Genomic DNA, 23,610 nt, shown 5'->3' on the forward strand with positions numbered 1-23,610 from the left:
GGGCGCTTAGCGAAGAGCCGCCCGCCGCCGCTGGGCACCGCGTGGGCTTGCGCTGCGCGGAGCCCGCCGGCGGCTGCTGCCGGCCGTCCGCGGGAGGCGGCGTTGTGTGAGCGGCGGCAGCCCCGGGAGCGCCCCCGAGGGCGTCACGTGAAATAGTGACGGGAGCGAGCGTGCGGCGGGTGCTGCACCGTGGCTGCGTGCGAGCCTGGACATCCCCGGTGAGCGGCAGGGTTAGGCACCGGAGAGGGCTCCGAGCTCCTCGTTGCCATGCCGGAAAGGGTGCTGCACGCTGCCTGGTGTGAATCAATGACGATGTTTGAAATTTTCAGGAATTGGCAAAAGTGAGCAGAAATAAGGAGATGCTTCCTGTCGAGGGGAGCTTGCTGAGTCTGAGGGCTTGGTTTTGCTGGCTAGTGCCATTCTGCCCTAGAGAGAGAGAGTAATGACTAAGATGTATCCTTGATTTAAATTAAAGCATCAGTGTTTATGGGTTACAGGGCGTAGGTGTGCGTGTGTCTGATGGTTGGATTCAGCTCTGTTTTATCTAGCTTACACCAGTCTTAAGAACGGGGCAAATCTTGTGGCATTGACTCARATTAGATGGGGATAATGTCACCTTGTGTATCTCCTGTAGTTTACTTTTCAGTTAGTTTTGCATGGTTTGATGCCCAAGAGAAAAATGGGGGTACTGAGGGACGATTAGTAAGACTAAGAAGGTGGAGATTTTGAGAGAAAACTAGAAAGGATAAGGTAAGAGTTTCTTAATCAGACAAGATCTGAGAAGAAATATAATTGTTGTTTCCCAGTACATTGGAGATACTTAGCTTTCTTCTTGCCCTGTTTATTAAGCTAGAGGTCTGTATTTGCACAAGAGCAAATAACCATAAGTTGGCTGTGACTGAACTTCTGCTGGAGCTGAAAAGATTTTGTAGCCACAATGCAGTGAAGYTCTGAGATGGTCTTCCAGACAGGGTCATAGAGGTGAATAAAAGGACTGATTTTAAATGGAGCTCTRTAAGTTTGTGGAAACAATTCTGGTGACAGGGTTAGAATCAGAAGCTCACTCAGTGCTCTTTTTCTAATCTAGCATTCATATGTAGCATAATAAAATGTTAATTGGTTTTTATTGCTTGTCACCAATAGCAAGAAAGTTTAGCTAGTGCTACAGTAATCTATGCCTTTTGATTTTCACTTGTTTTCCTATTTCTTGGCACTTCTCTGCAGGCTTTTTCTACCTRGGTCCTATTAACTCAGCCTTGAATGATACTCCTTTTCCTGGGTTTATGCAAAGTTTTATCTGGCACATCCAGAAACTTGGTGTCTTGCCAGTGATGTCTGATGGTAAAAACAAACAAACAAATAGCAAACATCAACCCCCTCCCAAGAACTGTGAATTTTTGAATTTAATAAAGTTCTACTGTAAAATTAATGTAGAAAAGCTCATTTTGTAATTAATGTTACCATGAGTAAGGTTAGAGATGTTGAGATTCTTTTGTTGGAAATTGATTCCACCTATGTGTTTGCCTTTAGATTTACCTTGCTTCCTCTTCTTTGTGTTTGGATGAAGTGAATCTTTGATTCAGTACGTTATCTAAGTGCTGAAACCTTGGTTCTTGTAAGCTGCTAGTATTTAATGGTGAGTAGGTTGTAGAAATGATTCTAAATTCAAGTCATTGGCAATAGGGAAGCTTCTTTATAGTTTTCCTGTTTGATTAGTTAGACCAACTATTGAGTAGATGATCTAAAAAGAATCCAATATGTTTACCTAAAGGAAATTTAAGTTGAGAAGGGTACCACTGAATAGTCCATAAAATGACGTATGCCACAGTGTTGCCAGTATGAGATCTGCACCTTACTGTTCAGCAAGCGGAAAAAAGTTGACTGTCTTAATGTTTACCAAGTGTGACTTTTTTTTTCTTTCAGTAAAAATGAAGAGAAGGGCAGAGCCGGAGTTTAGCAGCCCACARAAGAAGCAGAAGAAGAGGATAGAAGACTTAGGATTAACCCTCAGTTCTACTTCAGATGATGAAACTCAATTTAGTAACCATATGACTCAAGGTAAGGTTGGAGTTAGTGTGTGTATCACTGCAGGGGATCTAAATAATAGCTAGGAGTTGAACCTAAATCCTAATTAAGGGCTTGAGCTTCAAGGGCATGCTTTTTCTTTAGGAGAAAAAAATGTTTTATTTTTATTCACAAACTCGAACTGTTTTTTGTTTTTAAGCTTTAAAAATTATTTTGAAAAACCCCTTCTCCCTTTCTAAAATCTCATGCAGACATTTTAACCTGGGAATTATATGAATTCAGACATAGAAAATAAAACTTGGAGGTAGATGACCAAAGACAGAATCTTTACAGATATTAGACTATAAATCAGCAGTATCAGTCTTTTCAGTCTCTGTTTTTTTCTGTTTTGGAAGCTTTCATTAGTGAGTAGTTGTTTGTGATATGTGGTAATGAAGCATGGTAATCTCACTTTGTAAGAACAATTCAGAAATATTATCCCAATTTTTGCAGCTGGGACAAACTGAGATGTGTGCAAGGGGTGAGTTGGCTGGGATTCCYGGGTTGTAAGACCATCTCTCTTGCTAATTCAGTGTGACTTTTGTGTAAGAGTTGTGAGGGCTCACAGGTGTTTGATTTCGTAAATTAAAAATGGTTTAGAATTAACTGTATCTGTTTTCTAACTTTCCTCAAGCTGGACTTGCTTTCTCTCCAGGGCTTGGAATATACCAAAGACAACAAGAATGCCCTACACAATTGCTATCCCTGTTGCAGGGTGCTATAAACACTCACAAGTTGGCATTTCATGCTGCCTCACACTCCCACCTGTTACTTTTGMGTCTTGGGATTTCCATGGTTAACAAACTGCTAGCAAGATGGTTTCTGGGCACAGAATATTGTGAAAATGGAAAGGGGACAGATACGGAAAATGAGTGGGTCAGTTTGGCTGGGAATAGGCACAGTGGCTGGGAGCAGGCACAGTGGCAGAGAGTGTCTGTCATGTATGTGTCTGGCAAGACTGGAGGTGAATGGGGGAGTTAGAGYTATAGGGTGTGAGAGTTGGTAGGGAACGCAGCTTGCACTTGGGGCTGGGCTAAACATTTCAAGCCAGTGTTTGTTTTCTTCTTTTCCTCCTCTCTACTTATTTGGTCATTTAGTTCAGTTACGGGTCAAAATAGGCTATAACTCTTAATGTTTTTGAAACAAATTGATACTGCCCATAGTAAAATGCWTCTCTGGTAGTCTCTATGGACTGCTCAGCCATATTAACTTGATGTGAATGCAGTGGTGCTAGGCAAATTTTGGGGAGGAAAATAATGCTATTCTTTCATTCTTACAGTGGCTTTACAAGAAGAAAAGGGGAAGGACTCCRTGGGTTTTAGGGCTTCCTGCTTGGTGTGAAGCAGGCTGTGAGTCAAACGATTATCACCTGATTCCCATCTAGATCCCAGTTGTATCCAGCCCAGAGCAAATCRGTTTGGGCATCTCACAGCTGTAGARCTGCAGTGATGACTACAGCTCATACAGGCCTACTTGCTTCCTGAATAGGTCCCACAGTAGAGTTAGGCATAGGTACAGCCCTCAGTTGGGCAGCTCATTGTTTTGTACCTGTGTAGGCTCTGCTCTGTGAGTTTCAGGTGACTTTGATCCAATTTATTTTGAGTGCCTGTTCTATCATCTCCATCAAATTCTTTAAACTAGACTGATATTTAACCTGCTTGAATAAGCCACCATTTGTCTATAACTGATGAATATTAATAAGCTAATTTGTGTTCTGTAAGATCTATCATATGTGCTTTTCTTTTTATATTCAACTGATGTTTGATATTCAAGCAAGAAGCTAGCCTGTGAGCTATTRCTCTTTTTCAATAACAGAAATGTTGCAGTTCTCTTCCATTGATATATTATATCTCTTTCTCCAGATCTGTGTTCTCTTTCTCCCAAATCTGTCAGTAACTGCTTCGCTAGTCCAGGTGAAAACTCTCTTCAGCAAAAATTTAAAATAACTTTCTGRATTTCAGTAGTAAAAGTTTAGCAGATTATCACATGAGATTCTTACAGAAGCAGTTATAGTTGTCTAGTTGTCACTTAGGTTTGGCAAAGTAATTCTTTAATTGATTCRTGATGTTAGGAGGGTAATCATATTAGTTTAGTTAATTGCATTCACGTTACACCATTTGCCTGTTACGGCTCTTAARGGCTTTATCAGGCATGACCTGTTTCTTCCTTAGCTTTATTTTGTTGCGMGGAGGAAAAGAATTCATCAGTTCATCTTTAAAATCCTGATGTAACTTGGGCTCCTCACTGYGGAATTAATGTTTCAGTGTGACTTGTTTCTCCCACTCTTAAAATGTAGTAAGACAGCATCTGCCAAAAATCACAGTGGCACAGCATTTCTTTTAATGAATGACTCACTGTGTCAAGACTTTTGGATTTTATATTACCTTTTACAATAATARCTATTCCTTCTGTGGACCTGGCCAAATAATTCATTCAGCATTGTTTACAACAATTGCATTTGTTTTGATTTGAATCAGACCACACTTATTAAAAAATTAGGCTTCTTGCTTTTCTTTAATATCACATTCATTTGACTGGGACACTGTAACAGACTGTAAGATTGCAAAYTCTTTTGATGCATCTCTACTATCTGTAATGGATTTAAAGAGAGAAGAGCAGCCTAACAGGGCTTACTGCTTAGAAGAAATTCTTTGTATTTGYTAAAGCAAATTTGAAGTAACTTCATGGGCTTATTATAATGCCTTGGAATCAACTGAAAGATGCAGTCAGCATGGGTAATCTAGGAAGAGGAAGATGCTCTAAGGGCTCCTCTGTTTTGTTAAGTTTTCCACATCACTGTTTTGGACGCTTACAATTGTTCCTAGTGTCAGCTTTCATTCTAAAAGTAGTGGTAAGCCTTATGGTGGTGAAGCTAACCTTTCAAATGCAACCATATCAGTTAGTCTGCTTCCATGCTGTTGCTGCTGTTTTAGGTGCACATGACATGGGGAAAAGAAATACCTATTCTTACCAGAAGCAGGAGGAACCTGTCCCTGGTGCTGTTTTGGGGTGGGCCAAGTGATTTCATCCAAAATTAGGGTTTTCTGTCTTYGCTTCCTGGAGCATAAAGTGATGAGGTTTATTGTTGTGTGGAAGAGGAGMTCTTGGTGTTGAGCAGAAGACTCTGTATGGGAGCAAGGACTGTACAGCACTCTGCCTGCAAGGATGCAGTTAGGGAGCTTCAACCCCTCTGTTAGGAGCAGCTGCAGCTTCTTTCTCAGACAGCCRAAGTGCTACCTTTCTAGCCTGGAGCTTCCTGGGTTTGGGTAARCTGTGGTTTGAGTGGGTTTCTTTTTTTTTCTTCATTTTTCTGTAAAGCTGGATTCTGTGAGGCCAAGGTAAAYTGCTGGTAAAAGAGGTGGTTATACTAGACAAGCTAATGTAGGCATTGAGYACCTGCAGGGATTGGACTTTACACTGTTTTAGCAACCTTCTGTATATGTAATTAGATGTAGTTGAGCCAAAGTGTACAACTTGCTCTGCACCATGGCAGTGAGCATATGTGATAATCTGGTGCAAATACGCTYAATGCAGTCATAGTGGCCTGGATAATTTTGAGCAGCAGGTTGGGGGAAGATACATGCCAAACTACTTTCAAAAAGGGACTTACCACTCCRTTTTTGTTGGAATTTGTGCTTTACTCTATTTTCTTCGTATTACTGAAGATGGTACCACACCTGGGTGTATTAGTAGAATCTAGCCAGCTAAGGTACCTGTGCTGCTTGAGGCTGCAGTCCTGTGCTGCATACATGCAGGGTAAAGAATAAGATGTATACTGGCCTGCTGTTGTGAAAGAAGGAAACCAGAAGCTTTAAGGTTAGTTCTATCAGAATAACATTTGGGAAATCTTAATAGCATGGTTTTGCTCTAGAATGTAGCAAAGAAGTGGTTATTTACTTAGTGTTTTTAAACTGCGGCCCTCAGATCATTAGTGGTCCATAGCATATCCATGTTGTTATATTAAACTGTTCTCAGTTAAGAGTTTTCCAAAAGATGTAGCGTGCCGAAAGGAATATTGGGATAGCCAGTTGAATTTGGAAAACATGAAATTAATGTACTGRTAGACCCACAATGGTAATGAGAAATTGGCTGTGTTCTAGTCTGTATCCTTCTATGGGAAGGATAACCTATGTAGGTTAAACCTTTCCGTGAAAGACCTATAGGGCAAGTGATGCTTGTGCAAAATTGGTGGTGAAACAGTCTCATTTTCCATAGTGAGCTTGTGGATCATGCTGCTGAAGTGGGTAATTGAATCAAAGTGAAGTWTATTATGGGGACTAAAAGGACTTAAATCTTCTCTTCTTTCTGCAGTATTGTCCATTTGCTGCATGTCTGTGTTGCATGATATGAATTTGTGGTTAGGTCAGGGATTGTGTTCAATCCTGTAGCTGGATAGGGAAATGAGGAGAATCCAATATGATTTACCAAGGCRTCAGTAATTATTGTTATGCTCAGGAGGAACTCTTCATGGACTTTCCCAGCTGCCTGGGATCATTTGAAAGGTCAGACACAGTAATGTGCCATGATGATCGTGCTGTGGCCTTTGCTGCTGCCATAATGGTGTTTGCCAGGCSTTTTGGCATGTTTGAAATCCGAGTGTCTAAAATGTTTATTACAGGCTGAGRGAGATCATATGGACCCCTGAGAAAAAGGAGTGTTAACCATTCAGTAAAATTAAGAATGTAASCAGGTATTGGTTCCAGATAGTATTTTACATTGCACCTGCATGGTTTCTGTAACACACATGAGATACTGAAGTGTCCTATTTGAGCTTGTATTCATTGAGAGGATTGAATAAAACACACCTTAAAGTTYTTGATGTGGTAGCTGAGATGCCTTGATTCCATTTTTCTTTTTATTTTTGTATTCACTTCTYCTACTGTTTTGTTTTCAGAGTCTTCCAGTAGCAGCAGTGGGTCTGATAGTGAGAGTGATGAAAAAAGACCAGTCTTCAGCAATGAGTTCAAGCAAGACTCTCTTGTGGAGGGTACTTCATCCCGCTACTCTATGTATAACAGTGTCTCCCAAAAGCTCATGGTAGGTCAAAATGATTTTGTATGAGATTATTAAGACTTCATGAGTATGTGAGGACAAAGTTTTTTTTTTTTTTTTTTTTTTTTTTTTTAAAAAAGGTCTATTTTAAGAGATTTTTTTTTCTCTATGCTTACTATTGGACTTTTTATGCCCGCAATGAAAGCATCAGCAGTTCTAGCTGCAGCAAGGTCAATCAGTGATTTATACCTTCTTAATTACAAACCTGAAACTACAGTGAGTRTAATCTTTCCCTCTTACAAGAGAGACTTTTGTGCTTATAATTGTATTTTTCATTCAAGTCCAAGTCTGTCTTTTACTGCACGTGCCTACTGCACAGAAGCTTATTCCTGCGAGCCTCAGGCCTCTAGAAATTTGGAAGATTCCTATTTCTGCTAATCTTTGAGATTGGTTTAAATGCAGCTGTTAACTTGAGGAGCGGTAGTTATGCTTGTGTTTTGCGCTGCTGTGAAATTGTTAATGAAGTTCTGACTTGTGAAGTTTGTAATGCTTTTTCCAAGTGAGGATGTTTTCTTGAAGCAGATCGTAGAAGCCTCCAGTGCAGTAACTRTTCCTTTGCTTTGCCTTAGTTTCAGAATTGCCTCCAAAGGTTGGTATTTAATAATKTAACCTTTTGTAGAACCAGACTCTTCTTTACTCATCTTTGCTTTTGAAAATCAGTGTGACTGAATCAAATATATTGAAACAAAAAGTGTGAAGACAGATTTTTTTTTTTTTCAAAGTGACACAGGGTTAACTGCGGCACATTAGTTCATCTGGTATCTTGTGAATTTTGACTTGCATATACACAGATAGTCCTACATTAAATGGAAGGCTTGGCAAATTAACTATACTGTGACTATTAGTAGTGGTAAGTATGATGTTTTGCTCCCCAAATCTCTTACAAAGTAGTTGCTGGTCTGGGAAGGTTCCTAGTTTGATACTATGTGGTATGTCCTTTCACAGCCAGATTTCCACTTACAGATATTACTGTTTGTATTGCTGCTTATGGGAATTGGGTGATACWGTTTTTCAAAGAGTTGAACTATTACTAATCAGCAAGATCATATGCTTACAAAACAGGAACTTTCCGTTCCTGATGAATTTAAAACTCTGCAGGATCTGGAGACTGAGTTACTGATTGTTAATGTGCTCCTCTGTGGGTAAATCCTGCTGGTGATCATTCAGAATTATTTGCCACCTGGGCTGCAGTTTGCAGATTCTAGCACCAGACAGACTGTCTTTAACRTGTAGAGCTGTCTCCAGAGCCGAGTAGGTATGTGTCTTCAATTGCCATGGTGTGGGGACTCTGTATGTCTGAATTCAGAAAGCTTTTGTTTGTACAGCTTTATTGACTCGGATATAAAGATTGTTCTGAACTCTAGCTGAATCACTTGATAGCATTAAGTAAAAGAYGTTCACTATTCTGTTCTCGGAAAATTAGTGTTTAACAGGTTCAGTGACTGTCATGCTTAATGCACATATTTCAAGATGTGATAACTCAGATTCAAAGCCAGATAGCAAAGGCAGTGGTGGAACACTACGTATCTTTGTATAAAGCATGTATAATATTTTTGCACTCTTTCTCATACAGACTGGCARTTAACAATGTCATTGCTGCTTTACACAGGGCAGGAGATGCAGATAAATTATTCATTGATGTGACACTTTTCTAGGTCTTTTATTTACTTACTGTCTTGTGGATGCATACCAGAAGTGGAATTGACTCTGTTCACACTCATGTTGTTGTGTTCTTGTTGCTAAGATCTATGAAGAGAAAAGCCTTAAAAAGTAGCAGTTAGTGAAGATTTTCCTTTTAAGCTAAGAGATAATGCATTTCTGGAGCAGTCTTGAAGTCCTCCTCTGAATTTTTAACTGACACTTGCAGATATCTGTGTGCATGTGTGACTACATTTCCACAAAAAAAAATCATCAAAACATTATTTTTTTTTTCCTGTGTCAGTATCTTTTGGTTTATGAACAATCCACACTYGCTGAACTTGGTAACAAATGGCTCCTGGCTCCTCACTACTTTTCTATCTGAGCAGGCTCTTCCTGCATTACTGAACCCTTTGTAATGCGTTATCTTTTCAAGCATCGTTTTCTGGATCTACTTCTCTCCTTCCTGCCTCGGTGAGGTGAACTTGACATCAAGTCTTGAAAACTACAGCTSAGATTAAGAGCGATCGATGCGTTCAATTCACTTCAGTGTGATGTGTCATTTTGCTTTCTTTGTAGGCCAAGATGGGCTTCCGTGAAGGAGAAGGTCTGGGAAAATATGGCCARGGCAGAAAGGATATTGTTGAGGCCTCCAGTCAGAAGGGAAGGAGAGGCTTTGGGCTGACCCTCAAAGGATTTGATGGGGAGCTGAATATTGACTGGCAGGATGAACCAGAGGTAAGTATGTCCTGTTTTGAATCTTTTTTCTGTTGACATTTTCGGGATTCACCCTGTGGGAATGTTTTTTACTATTTTCTGATATAACTGGCTGCTGTCAAATGGATCTGCTGGATAGATCCAGGCCTCATTTTGTCCCAGAAAAGCACATCAAAACTTGTTTTTGTTCACCTGTATTAATAAGCTGGTGAAAAATCAGTCTCAGGTTGTTGCTGTGAYCTATACATTTTGTTTCCATATTTGCAGGAGAGAAGGTGATCGAAGATTACCATCAAGCTGTTTTCTGTTTACTATTTTTATTCTGTGTGTCAGTGTTTTTCATGCCTCTGTAGGTTTTCTGATGTTTTGAGGTTTTTTTCTAAAGTAACTTTTCTAGCTGTGCTTAATAGTCCCAAATAAAATGCAGACCTGCTGTATTCCTGCATCTTGTCAAGCTTTTCAACAGGGAAGAAAATTGGGAAATAGAAATGGATGTCATCAAAGTAAAGCCTCGCTTGGTGTGAAATAGCTGGCATGTGTTGTAGTTAAAAACTAACAAAAAAACGAAACTGAGTCCTAGGCATTTGGTCCTCTGGAGAGTAAGCCGAAAGGTCCCATTAGCCAAGGACAGTAATGCCTGTCAAGTGAAGTATGGTGCACATTGTAGTACTTCACCTCCTTTCTTTGATTTGTTTTATTTTCAGTAGTTATAAATAACATCAGAGGTTATCTGTTGCAAGCCAGAAGTCTGAGACCTCTTCTTGTAGGCTCTTTGGGTTCGTTCTCCAGTGTGTTTCCGTAGCTCACAGAACAGTTAGATGTCATATGTGATTGGTCTTTGTAGATGATGCTATTATAATACTATTAATAATTACAATTCAATTATAAGGAGAAGGTGAATGAGTGTTAGCAGACTCTGTGTGGAGGAGTGGAGTCACTTTAATCTTTATTGCTGTAACAATTCCTTCCCAAGATTGACAAAAGCTGGTTGAAGCTTGAACTAGCTGTTTTGTGAGAGCCTTTCAGAAAGAACTGAAAAGAAAGGCTGTGTAAAGTATCATCAAGATTTTTTTTTTTCTTGCCTGTAACTATCTCTCTTGCGATAGCTCTAAAACGCACTGTGAGACTACTAGGCTTTATGCCCTTACTATTTGTAGGACTCTGATCAAAGTTATTTCACTTTTTTTTCCACGAAGAATGACATGTTACAGTCTAGGAGAGAAAATTGTGCTTGGCCCAGAAAKTATGGTAGAAGCCCGTTATGGGAGGAGTGAGCGTCAAGCTTTTGGGGAGCACTTAGTTGTTATATTTTATTAGCAAAAAATTCTCTGACCTTTACCATTTCTTGTGTTTGCAGCCCAGTGCCTATGAGGAGGTGGACTGGTGTACAGGATGCACCACAGAAATCCCTGATGCCCAGGAGCTGGAGGAGTGGATGACTGTGGGGAAGGTAATTTTCCAGATCCCAGTACTTACTAGCCTAAGAAGATGCAGGAGTACTCAGGCTGGAATGGTTGTCTTGTCAAAGAATCATAGAATAATTTAGTCTAGAGGGAACTTCTGGAAGTTACTAGTGCAACCTCCTACTTAAAGCAGGTCCAGCTGGATCAGGTTCTTCAGGGCCTTATTTGATTGAGTTTTGCATCTCTCCAAAGATGGAGATCTTGCAGCCTATCTTGGTTTCTCTTTCAGTGTTTGACTATCACACACACAAAGAAACTCTATACAGCATATTTTGTGTTGCAGCTTGTGTCCATTGCCTTTTCTCCTATCACTATGCACTTCTGAGAAGAGTCTAGATTCATTTTCTTTGTTTCCTACCATTAGGTAGTAGACAACTACTTTTTTCTCTTTTTTTCCTTTTCCAGACAGAATGAACTGTTCCCTCAGTGCTTCTCATATGTCATGTGCTTCTGCCCTCCACAGCACCTTGGTGGCCCTTTTGCTGGGCTCACTCCTATATATGAATCTGTCTGTCTTGTACTGGGGAATCCTAATCTGGATGCAATATTCAAGATATGGTCTCAAGATGCTGAATAGAGGGGAGTAGCCCCTTGGCCTGCTGGCTAGACATTTGCTAATACAGCCCAGTATGTGGTTGGCAAGCTTCATCCATCGCTGTTGCGTTTTACATTCTGAAATTACTGATACCATRTGTGCTGAGTGCTGTCTATGTGTTCTTATCTTGATCCAGAGGAAGATGGTGATTGAAGATGAAACGGAGTTCTGTGGCGAAGAGCTTTTACGTAATGTCCTGCAGTGCAAGGTGAGTTCCTTTCTCTACAGAGTGGATTTAGGCTTTAGGGAAGCAAGTGAAATAAATAATTGGAAAGGATTGAGTAATGTGCTTAGGTGATTAGTAAGTGCTCAGGCATCCTCTCTCACCTCTATGCCACTGGTATAACCTAGAATCCTAGTTGTTATTGTTTGTTCTGTGACCTGCTTCACATCTCAGCATTCAAATAGATGAATGAAATTAGTGGTTTCTCTTTTTTTAGCCAGTTCAGCTGGAAGTCTGAAGACTTGAATGAGCTAAGGAAATAAACTTCCTTTCCTTTCTTGTATGTTCCATCTCCCCTCCTGGATTTAATCATGCCTCTATGAATTGCAGTAGAAGGGCAGATAGAGCGTGTGTATGTATTGGAGAAAACCCTTGGGCTGTGACTGCTTTTTAGGTGACTAACTAGGCTATCAGGCTGTGGAGCTGTCAGTACAGAATTCTTCAATGTTGCTAAATTCATTTGAGAAATGGGGCAGCTTAGAAGTCTGGATATTATGTGACTGAAAAAACCATTCTGTATTGTGAAGACCAAACCCAAGATAGAATTAACAGTCCAAGAAGAAAAAAGCATGAGGATTGGAAATGCTTGTGCCTAGCTATCCCTCAAGCCTGTAGCAAGTCTGACTCAGTTTTATTTCTCTTTATGCAGAGTGTATTTGATGAGCTGGATGGAGAAGAAATGCGTCGAGCTCGGACAAGATCTAACCCCTATGAGATGATCCGTGGAGTCTTCTTCCTGAACAGGTTTGCAGAACTTCTAGTTGTGTAGCCCCTTTCCTACTTTTGTCCCCTCTCAGCCTTGAGAACCAAGGTTGAAACTAAATAGGTCCCTTTTTGTGTGTTCACAGAGCTGCAATGAAGATGGCAAATATGGACCATGTCTTTGACTACATGTTTACAAATCCTAAGGACTCCCAGGGGGTGAGGGCTTCTATTTAACTTTCAAACAGCTGTGCTGTCTCAGAGAATGGAGAAGATGGGGAGAAAGGAGAGTCCGTAGGCTATTAGCTGAGAAAGCAAGTGCTTAAGAGAGACTGTCTTGGTGGTGTAGTTGATAGTATATCTAGTTTGACTGATGTGAGCTGTTACTGGGTCAGTAGAATTTCCTCAGTTTCCTTTTGCAGAGGCCCTTAATAAAGGAGCGAGAAGCAGAGCTGCTTTACTTTGCTGATGTGTGTGCTGGCCCCGGGGGCTTCTCTGAGTATGTCCTGTGGAGGCGAAAATGGCATGCAAAAGGATTTGGCATGACCTTGAAAGGACCAAATGACTTTAAACTAGAGGACTTCTATTCTGCCTCCAGTGAGCTCTTTGAACCTTACTATGGTATGTAGCACACATGTGAGTGTTACCTCATGTTTTTGTTTTTATTGCAGCCTCTCTATCAGGAGTGGGGCTGATATTGATACCACTGTGGGGATCTAAGAGAAGTCTGTTCCTGGAAGCCGCTTTGTAAGATAGAAGGGGACTGTTGTCTGACGAAGTGGTTGAGATTGCAGAGCCTGCACACTGCCATGTTTCCACAGTTAGTTCTAGTCTGCCCTGGGAATGTGTCCCTTGTAATATTTTCTATTTGAGCAATTATTTGAAAATTATAATGTGCTTTAAGGTTGCTTGCTGCTATTTCTCCCACTTTACTGCTGTTGGCCTGAAACATAGTGGTTGAGGTGACTTGCCTAAAGATTTGTGAGCAGAGCCAGAAATAGAAACCTTACTTGCCTGACAGGCAGTCTACTTCTGTATCAGGCATCTCTAGCTCTGCTTTGATAATTGATTCTGGATTTTTAGCAAAGACCARTAAATCAGATTTGAGCTTGAAGCTATGGCTGAATCTCTGTGACTTAATGAACTTTTTAATCCAAAGATATTTAAACTAACATATTTCACCTTGCATTTGTGACAGATTAAGTACAGGTAAACAGATGGTTACTGCATCTCATCTCATGGATGGTAATTTGCTAAACCTACTGATATGACTGAACCCTCTGTCTGTGTAGCCTGTATGTAGGAAGGGAAATACAAGGATTGCTAATCTTCCTGCTTTTYTTTCTAGACTGCGTAAAGAGAAGTCAAGTGTGACTATCTGGCAATAGCCAGCTTGCTTTTCCACTTAATCACACTTCTATTTTTCCCTACCACTGTAACTTTTGCTGGCTGACATTTCTGACAGCTGGTCATGAACTCTTAGAGAATGATTAGCGGTTGAAGATTAGATCAATTAAATAAGTAGTTCATGGCAAGGGCAGTGGGGCAGATAAACACATTCTAATAGTTGCAGCRTTTGGATCTTCATAGACTGGTGCTCTTTAGGAGAGAGGAGAGACTTGCAGAAATGAATAGTCCAATGACTTTGATGCATTTTCTTGATTCCTTTTCTCTCTATTATGCTATAAAGTCTAGTGAGACATGTACAAACTTTCTTCCAGCAATGGGAAGGAAACAAACTGCCTTGATATTTGTGCTATGAAGAATGGCAACAAATTCTAGGGTCACTTCACTTAGTGACAGGATTGATGAGGAATTTAGTTTTCAAAACACTATCATGCATCCTGATCTGTGCTACTTTCTAGACATCTAGTTGCTCAGTTAATAGAGGCTGTTGTTGTAGAAGATTTATAGGGGCTATTACCAACTAGAGGTTCAGAATTCTTAAAAGTCAAGAGTTGGTGAGTTCTAGAATGCACCTTAGACTAATTTTCTAAATTGTCATCCTGGGGGAGTACATACATCTGATTTTTAGAGAGACATATCAGAAAACTGAAATACAAATCAGTTTATAATGGGAGTAGAGAAAGAAAAATAGGGTTTGTACACAGAGGGAGTATGTGGACAGTTTTGTTTTTATTTTTGGTGCTTTTTTGATTCCAGTTTACAATGTGTTTGGAAATAGGTCATTATGTTACTCTGGAATGATGCTAATTCTTAACAGAAGATTGCCAATGCACAATACAAATAATTTTGCCTTGCCTGTAAAATGCATTACTTACAGTTAGCTATGCAATGAGATTGATGCTTACATTTTTAGTAGATTCAACTGTTTCATTCCTGCTTGAATGAGAGAGTGTTATATTGTAATGTAGTCAGTTTGTGTCTCGGGGGCAGTGAATGATTTGTCATTTGCCAAGGCTAATGTACAACTCATATTTTGAGCATGGTTATTATATGACTTTGTTTAGCTCTGACCACACAATCTGCATAATTTTCTTAAGTTAACTAGCATCTTTGGTGAACAAGGGAATGCATTAATGCTTACTCATTTACCAAGGTCTGTGTAGTTGCGGACTAAATGCCTGTAAATAGATTGCCTGTATGTACTGGTCTTTTGTCAATACTCTGCAAACATGTTAGTAACTGCCTCCTTTTTTCCTCTTAGGAGAAGGAGGGATTGATGGAGATGGAGACATCACCCGTCCAGAGAACATCACTGCTTTCCGGAATTTTGTTTTAGACAATACCGATCGGAAGGGAGTGCATTTCTTAATGGCTGACGGGGTTGGTCCCTTTCTTTTTCTTCTTGCACTAATGACCAAAATTGATACCTCAGTCTGTATATAGTATACGATTTAACATCAGGCCATGCTTACAAAGTGAGATTTATCACAGAATGGGTAAGGTTGGAAGGGACCTCTGGAGATCATCTAGTCCAACCTCCCTGCTCAAGCAGGGTCACCTAGAGCACCTTGCACAGGATCACATCCAGATGGGTTTTGAATATCTCCAGAGAAGGAGACTCCACAGCCTCTCTGGGCAACCTGTTCCAGTGCTCTGTCACTCTCACAGTGAAGAAATTCCCCCTCACGTTCAGGAGGAACTTCTGTGTTTCAGTTTGTGCCCGTTGCCTCTTGTCCTGTCGCATGGGACRACTGAAAAGAGTTTGTCCCCATCCCCTTGACACCCTCCCTTCAGGTACTTTTATACACATTGATAAGATTCCCCCCTCAGTCTTTTCTTCCYCAGGCTAAACAGGCCCAGCTCTCGCAGCTGTTCCTCATAGGGCAGGTGCTCCAGTCCTCTGATCATCCTCATAGCCCTACTGTGGACTCTCTCCAGTAGCTCCATGTCTCTCTTGTACTGGGGAGCCCAGAACTGGATGGAGTACTCGAGATGAGGCCTCCCCAGGGCTGAGCAGAGGGGCAGGATCAGCTCCCTCGACCTGCTGGCAACAGTCTTCCTAATGCACCCCAGGATACCATTGGCCTTCCTGGCCACAGGGGCACATTGCTGGCTCACAGTCAACTTGTCATCCACCAGCACTCCTAGATCTTTCTCTGCAGAGCTGCTCTCCAGAAGGTCAGCCCCCAGCTTGTACTGGTGCCTAGGGTTATTTCTCCCTAGGTGCAGGACTCTGCACTTGCCCTTGTTGAACCTCTTGAGGTTCCTCTCTGCCCAACTCTCCAGCCTGTCCAGGTCTCTCTGAATGACAGCACAGTCCTCAGGTGGATCAGCCACTCCTCCCAGCTTCGTATCATCAGCAAACTTGCTGAGGAGGCACTCTGTCCCCTCATCCAGGTCAYTGATGAAGAAGTTGAACAGGATGGGACCCAGTACTGAGCCCTGGGGGACACAACTAGCCACAGGCCTCCAACTGGACTCCATGCCACTAATGACGACCCTCTGAGCTCTGCCTTTCAGCCAGCTGTCAATCGGCGTCATGTCAATGCTTGCTATTAAAATTCCTGGTGGCAATGATTTCTATTCTAAAAAGTAGAAATTGTCATGATTCCAYGATGCAGATGTACTGAATCTTTTGCTTGAGCAGCAGATTTGTGGAGATGCTAATCACATTCTATGTGCATTGCAGGGCTTCTCTGTGGAGGGTCAGGAGAATCTGCAAGAAATACTAAGCAAACAACTGATGCTTTGCCAGTTTCTTACAGCACTGTCTATTGTCCGGACAGGTATGTTTTATCTGTTGATCTCACTGCTTCTTTAAGGCATCAGCAGCTTTTCAGATGGATGCTTTAGAATTTTATTAACATGCCATGATGTTTGCACTGCTGTGAGGGTGAGTTGCATTGAATTTAGTAAGTGTGTTCCCATTCATCCTGAGATGATTATCTCAAAGTTTAGAGAAAAGAAAAAATAAGATGATCATGTCTGTTTTTAATTACAAAATGAGGTAAAATGCATTAGTTTAAATTTTTTTGATGTGGAATTAATTGTCTTGGACTAAGGTCAATAGTACAATGACTGGACAGTAAATCTGAGCTTTGTTTCAGCTATACTAGCTGCTTCCTGAATTATTTTAGCAGGCTGTTTGGAACAGGCAATGGTATTTATGCAATTCATCCTTTGTTTTAACTTGTGGCTTTTTTCCCTTGAATCTATCATCTCTATGATCAGAAAAATCTGCTATTGTCTTAGCTGTAGCTCTCTTGCTGCCAAATGGTGGACACAACAGCTGTATCTGGTTTTAATAGCTCCTCTCTTGTGTTGAATTTAGTTAGCATTTGGCACTGAGGCACAAGAGCGAAAGAGAAAAACAATTTTCATCAGGTTATTGTTTACCTTGTGCTGTGCTCAGAAGTAAGTATCTGAGGCAGTGATCTGCTTAGCAGTAGCATCTCGATGTTGATACGGTAAAAAGAACAACCTTCTGTAAGTCTTTCCTCTCTGAATAGACACAGCCCTCTTTTCCCTGAGGGAAATCGGGAGCCTTGTTTGTAGGCAGAGAGCATAGATACTTTCTCTAGATGAACAATTATTTTGTTTAGATAATTGTTGATTTTCTTCCAACCTGAAGCTTCTCATTGGAGAGACCAGAGCTGCTCTTCTGTCAGGGCTTTTGCATAGTATGCTGCTCTGCCATACTGCACAATTTGGTCTCTGTGGGGAGGATAGAAGGGTTGCTTTTGAGACAGCAAGCAGACTGGTTTGATTCTGGTCAGGGAACTACTTTTTACTGCAGAAATATGGAGAAGACTGTTCATGCAACCCCACTGATCTACTTTATGAAAGTATTTCAGGTACTGTTTAATTGTACAAAAACATTTATTTTGTTTGTTTCTGAGGGAGAAAAAGTTGTGGAGGTGCCTTGTTTCCTCATAATCTTGATGTGCTTCTTCTCTTCACCCCAGGAGGACATTTTGTCTGCAAAACCTTTGACCTCTTTACCCCATTCAGTGTGGGACTTATCTATCTGCTGTACTGCTGCTTTGAGCAAATTTGCATCTTTAAACCTGTGACAAGCCGTCCTGCGAACTCAGAGAGGTAAGACTGTAGCGCATGAAGGATTACTAAAGAAACCCTGTGGGCTGGTGTGTGTGGTGGGGTGTCCCCCCCCCCTTTTTTTAATGCTGTGATAAGTGGATTTAGGTCAGCTTAGTGGAAATTCGGTGATCTCACTCATTTTCTCTTGGAGGAGGAAACATTTTAGATGCTTAGCAAATGATGGTGGTTGACAAGGTAAAGAAGATGCTCACCAAATTATTGTGGTCTTTTCCTGCCTCTACTGACTTCTCTCTGGGGGAAGAGCAGTGGACCTGAATATATAACAACTTTGTTTTGCATGAAACCACTAAGGTTTCAGTGAAGCTAGAGCATATTATGTGTGTTATTGTACCTCTTTTTTTTTAATTGTCAAGTTTATCTGAGTTGATTTACTACTTTAGGAAGATCTGTTAGGTTTTTGAATAGGATTGAGTTTCCCAATCTTTTCAGAGAGTAGAAAATGATGCATAAGGATTTTGTGGTAGGTGAGACTACCTCTTACTGGGGGAACCCAGGGGGGAAGAATTCCTGGGATTTGGGAAACCAAAGCTCCCCTAACAGTTGGGAGTGTGGCAGGAAAGTTGGCTGTGTAGCAGAGTGAACTCGCATGATCTTTTTGACTTGTTCCGCAGGTACGTGATATGCAAAGGATTAAAGCTAGGGATTGATGGTGTGCGGGATTACCTCTTCATGGTGAACATCAGACTCAACCAGCTGCGCAACTCAGACGTGGATGTAAATCTAGTCGTTCCATTGAACGTGATCAAAGGCAACCAAGATTTCTATGATTACATTGTTCGCTCTAATGAAAAGTGAGTGTCCATGGGCGAGTAGAGCCACTGGCTGGAGTAGGTCAGCTAACATGGCTTTCACTTGTAACTGCTTACACTCTTGGAGGTACTTGTTGATTGCTGTTAGATGGCTCTAGTTTTGCTCCCTAAGAGGTTTGACAGAGCAGAGTCTGACCCTCTGCAGAGACAAATGCTTTATACTTTAGTGACTGCTTGGCCTCTGTAGGCTGTCCTCTTGTGCAGAATGGAAAGAAAGCTACTGCCTAGTTCTTTAGTATGGCCTTCCAGTCACTTTGATTAATATTGGACTATGATGATCCAATACTGCTTTGAGGATTAGTCAGACTTCCTCCTGGTGCTCCAACACTATTCCTTGTTTTGAACAGTAAAACAGTCTTGGTGGTGATTAACTTGTTCCATGACTTAAAACTGTCTTCTCTTTCAGCCACTGCAAAGTTCAGATCAAGGCACTAGCCAAAATTCGTGCCTTTGTTCAAGACACGTGAGTATATTCCCCTTACTTTGGATGAGGGTTGAGTTAACCTACTATAAATGAATTGTTTTGTCAATTTGTCTCTGAGTTGCTCCCTGAAACATGTGGGTAGCTTAAGGCATCTTGAAAATTGATTGTCTAGTACCACCCTTTTTAAGAAGGCTTTTGTGGATTGGCATGCTTTCCAGTTACCAGAAGTGGGCCTACTACTTTACAGGAATCTGAGCAGAAAAGCAACTCCTGGCTGGTATTTTCAATTCTATTGTAACCAYCTCAGTTAACTGTGTTTCGTAGCTCTTCATTTTCTGGGGACAATTCAGAGCGTCTAAGTTAYATACCTGGAATTACCTAAATCACTGCAATATATAGGCATTTCTCTGTCATAACTTATTGTTCAGGCATCATTCAGAGAGAATATGTAGTAGAAAACTGAATGAGCCTGGGAGCCAGGAGTCATCTAAGAGTTAATCCTAACACTGAGACCATTCTGTGTGATGCCAAAGAGGACATTGTTGCTTGTAAATAGGGCTATGTATCCTGCTTCTAAGCTCTTGGAGACTGAGGTAAGTTCATACCAATACATCACTTTGAGAATATTAATGTCTCCGTAGTCCATTCTTGAGACAGAGAAGAGGCTGCTAACGGTAGCACAGACCATGAAACAAAGCTAGACTTGGGGCAGGTGGGAACATCCTGTTTTGAATGTAACCTGTTAATGAACACTGTACGTGTCTGACCAAGCCAGATACTCTTAAGATGCAGACTGGTAGGGCTGGGATATGTTAACACTGCAAGACTAAAGAGGGTTCACTGTTTTAACTGTGTGCTGGCTTTCTCTTAAGGACATTGGTTGAGCCACGGCAGGCTGAAATCCGAAAAGAGTGTCTCCAGCTATGGGGGGTAAGTAGGCTGCTAATCTGGGAGGCTGTGAAGGTGTCCTTGCTATGGTGAAATAAGGAAGGAGCTGGAGTACAGAAAGGAATTTCTAGCCAGGGGTTTGATATGTTTAATGGTGTCCTCTGGAAAAATCAGAGAGCTCTTGAAGCTGTTCAAGTAAGTAAACATGATGTTGCTTAGAGGTTATGTGAATGGCTTAAGTGAACAGCCTTCTGATTATTCTGTTGTGCTGCTGTTGAGGATATTTCATGGTGTACACAACAAACTCAGCAGCTAGTGGCTTTGTGGGTCTGCAGTTTTCATTCCTGATCCTCTGACTGCAGTGAGATCACACAGCAGTCAGTTTCATGGGCTAATTTTATGTCCTAGATGAAACAGTATTTCATTACTGTGGAGGTGCTGTTTCAATTAGTACATGTTTTCTTCACATAGCATTTGAAACTTTCCAAAACACACATGGAATAAAATATATAACCTGAACCCTTTTAAAATTGCCTATTGTTTCCTGTGACATGATATAACTGTATTAAGTTTGCAGTATGTTAGGCCTTTTCTTTGTCAGGTGGGCCTTCTAACACGCAGAGTCCTAAGAGCAGGAGTTTCAGGGGGCACAGTATTCTGTAGGAACACAAAGGTTTCTATGAACATGCAACACTTATTACCAATCATTTGGATTTTTTTTTTCCCCCAGATTCCTGATCAGGCCCGTGTTGCTCCCTCATCTTCAGATCCCAAGTCCAAGTTCTTTGAGCTGATCCAGGTGAGACCTTAACCTGGAAGCTTGTTCTGAATCCTTTCATACAAATAGACCTTTTTGCTGTAGAAATTAAGAGATGAAGAAGCTAGACCTGTATTATCAGTTTATGTAGAAATTCCATTTATCTACTTGTTATTGGACTGTGTCTAACTTGCTTCTCCCATACTTTGCTCTTCAGGACACAGATATTGATATCTTCAGTTACAAGCCTACTCCTCTCAATTCCAGTACACTGGAAAAGATCCGCCAAGTGTTAGATTACCGGTGTATGGTGTCTGGAAGTGAGCAGAAGTTTCTCTTAGGGCTAGGGGTAAGTGCTGAGAACAGTCAGACTTCACAGCAGGCAGTTTTGGTGGTTCATTTCAGTGCTATTATTCTGCCTTGCAGATCCATCCCTCACTGCTTTTCAAACTAATTAACTCTGTTTTTCTAATCCCAGCCTATAGGGAGAGCTGTATGCTCACTAGTGCCTCTAATTGTCTTTAGTGTCCTTTTAAAAAATCTCTCTTTCTGATTCTGGGTATGAAAAGTCACTGACAGATCAGAATAAAGGTTTTGCTCCTTTAGTGTAGAGATTAAAGTTCTTCCTTAAAACTTCCCACAAAGAAACTACCTCTGACAGCCTAGGACAAGAAAGTCTGCTCCAGATTTAATTTTAAAATTGGAGCTCTCTCCTCCTCTACTCCTTCCATGAAACCTTGGCTGAATCTGACTGCCTTCTGCACACAGAAATCACAGATCTACACCTGGGATGGTCGCCAGTCAGATCGCTGGACAAAGCTGGACTTGAAAACTGAGCTGCCACGAGATACTCTTCTCTCTGTGGAGATTGTTCATGAACTGAAAGGAGAGGTAGGAAGTTACTCTCTGCCTCACCAAGGATCTGACAATGTAATCAACAGTTTCACTCATTCTCTGTAGGGTACTGTAGAATAATTGTTCCATTTGTGCAGGTACAACATTTCTGTGTATGAAACCATTTTTGATTWTTAGCTAGGGCTATAGAGATGATTTTAAACATAATTTTAAACTTGCTTTGGAGATGACTTGTTTTTGTCCTAAGTGCAGCAAGAGATGGCATTGTTAACAAAAGTTAATGTGTTCTGTGACTTTTTGGGTGCATAACTGCTAGGTAGCGATTGCAGGCTTTAGGAAAAGATCCTGGAGCATAAGGCGCTGCTGCTGGGGTGTTTACTGTCCTCTGGCACCTCAGGTGATGATGGTACACTGCACTGTTTTGTACTGAGGTACCTGATGAGGCACTTGTTCTGGGGAGATGGTGACTGTGCCTTCAGGCACTTGTGGCCCTGTTGTCTTTGCCTCCCCTGAGCTGCAACTGTGTAGATGAACCACAGCGGTTCTTGAAGGATGGCACGTTACTGTACCACTGACTGGAGGGAATTTGCTGTACTTCTAATATCTGAAGAAGTGCTTTCTTGCTAGAAGAGAATAATATACTGACAAAAAGTGGACTACAAAACAAAACTGAAATAGCAATGGACAGTCTGAGCAGTAAGTCTCTGTATTGCCCTCCTAGGGGAAAGCCCAGCGAAAAATCAGTGCCATCCACATCCTGGATGTCTTGGTGCTAAATGGCAATGATGTTCGAAAGCAGCACTTCAACCAGAGGTATGTAGGCTCTGGAGAAGCTTCTTTCTTGTGGAGCATCTGTACCTTCTCTGTGTATTAGGGCAGGCCTAGTTTCCTGGGGTCTGAGGTGAGTCAGGCAGAGTCTGGGTGAACTGATCATCCTGGGAATATGAATGAACATAGCTGGTGACTGGCTGAGAAGGGAGGAACCTTGTTATTTCCTTCCTCAGAGGCATGATGTCTCTGTCAGTCCTGCTTTCCTGTTGATGTATGAATGTAATGTATTCAGCAGCACATGAGTTTGTGGAGGAGCTACGGAAACCTATTTTTACTGAATAATAACCATTTTCACTGGGCACTGAATGGGGCRGGGGGCAGGGTGAGAAAGATGTTGTTCAATACCCTTTTGGTTCCTGGTAGAGTCAGTGTATCTGCATGTATGAGGGTGTATCAGTTGTTTGGCTGGATCCATTACCTTAAACTGCAGGATTCTCTTTCCATTTTGTTTCAGGATTCARCTTGCGGAGAAGTTTGTCAAAGCTGTTTCTAAACCTAGCCGGCCAGATATGAACCCTGTTCGGTGAGTGGTGACTCCTTCCCTCAGCCTGTAATGCTTTGGTCTCAGCATGTTCAAGGATAAAGATGAGGAGCTGAAGGAGTTGAACTTTGTAACAGAACAATGAATTTCAGCCTCTTCACTGGGAAGAGGCTAAAGAGTCTTTAGGTATCTTAGATAATGTTTATAGAGGCATTGTCCCCTCTTTTCAGGTATCAGGCAATCATACCTTCATCAGAGATGCAGTGGCTGATGTCAGTCTCAAATGCATGCTATAGTAGCTCTAGCACCCAGTTAGCTTAATTATTCTTAGTAGATAAATGAAGTCCTCTTTAGAAATTGCAATCTCCACAGAGTTAATCTAAGGAGAAGGCTTTAGTTATAATCCCAAGAAAGTTCTGACAAGAGGCTTCAGCTTTGGTTGCCTTCTGACTTTTCATCCTGTTATTTCTACTGTGATGGAATATCAGAGCATTGTTGTGGTGGATATCAGGTAGATATTGCATACAAAATAGTTTTCATCTCAGAAGACTATCAGTCTAGCTAGAAGTGCTGTGATGTCGTGAG

The 23,610-nt window shown here is 41.2% G+C and overlaps 1 protein-coding gene across 3 annotated transcripts in view; it reads left to right on the plus strand.

Moving 5' to 3' along the window:
* Positions 1–16: 16 nt before the first annotated feature.
* Positions 17–23,610, plus strand: part of CMTR1 (cap methyltransferase 1) — a 29,588-nt gene continuing 5,994 nt past the window's right edge. The window contains exons 1-20 of one of the 3 annotated variants that reach the window (XM_085320509.1): positions 17–218; positions 1,924–2,058; positions 6,959–7,101; positions 9,334–9,492; positions 10,829–10,921; positions 11,666–11,737; positions 12,402–12,496; positions 12,601–12,673; positions 12,877–13,075; positions 15,123–15,241; positions 16,551–16,647; positions 17,827–17,959; positions 18,592–18,771; positions 19,196–19,252; positions 20,086–20,143; positions 20,832–20,900; positions 21,076–21,207; positions 21,627–21,749; positions 22,435–22,526; positions 22,999–23,067. In XM_085320509.1, the coding sequence (XP_085176635.1) occupies positions 1,929–2,058; positions 6,959–7,101; positions 9,334–9,492; positions 10,829–10,921; positions 11,666–11,737; positions 12,402–12,496; positions 12,601–12,673; positions 12,877–13,075; positions 15,123–15,241; positions 16,551–16,647; positions 17,827–17,959; positions 18,592–18,771; positions 19,196–19,252; positions 20,086–20,143; positions 20,832–20,900; positions 21,076–21,207; positions 21,627–21,749; positions 22,435–22,526; positions 22,999–23,067 (2,093 nt within the window). In that variant the 5' untranslated portion in view covers positions 17–218; positions 1,924–1,928. Of the gene's footprint in view, positions 219–282; positions 297–1,923; positions 2,059–6,958; positions 7,102–9,333; positions 9,493–10,828; positions 10,922–11,665; positions 11,738–12,401; positions 12,497–12,600; positions 12,674–12,876; positions 13,076–15,122; positions 15,242–16,550; positions 16,648–17,826; positions 17,960–18,591; positions 18,772–19,195; positions 19,253–20,085; positions 20,144–20,831; positions 20,901–21,075; positions 21,208–21,626; positions 21,750–22,434; positions 22,527–22,998; positions 23,068–23,610 lie in introns of those variants that run through there. The other 2 variants (XM_085320518.1, XM_085320524.1) reach the window with 2 other exon arrangements.

Source organism: Rhea americana, unplaced genomic scaffold, assembly GCF_003343005.1.
Source record: "Rhea americana isolate MKP2758 unplaced genomic scaffold, rheAme1 scaffold_119, whole genome shotgun sequence".
Lineage (NCBI taxonomy): Eukaryota > Metazoa > Chordata > Aves > Rheiformes > Rheidae > Rhea > Rhea americana.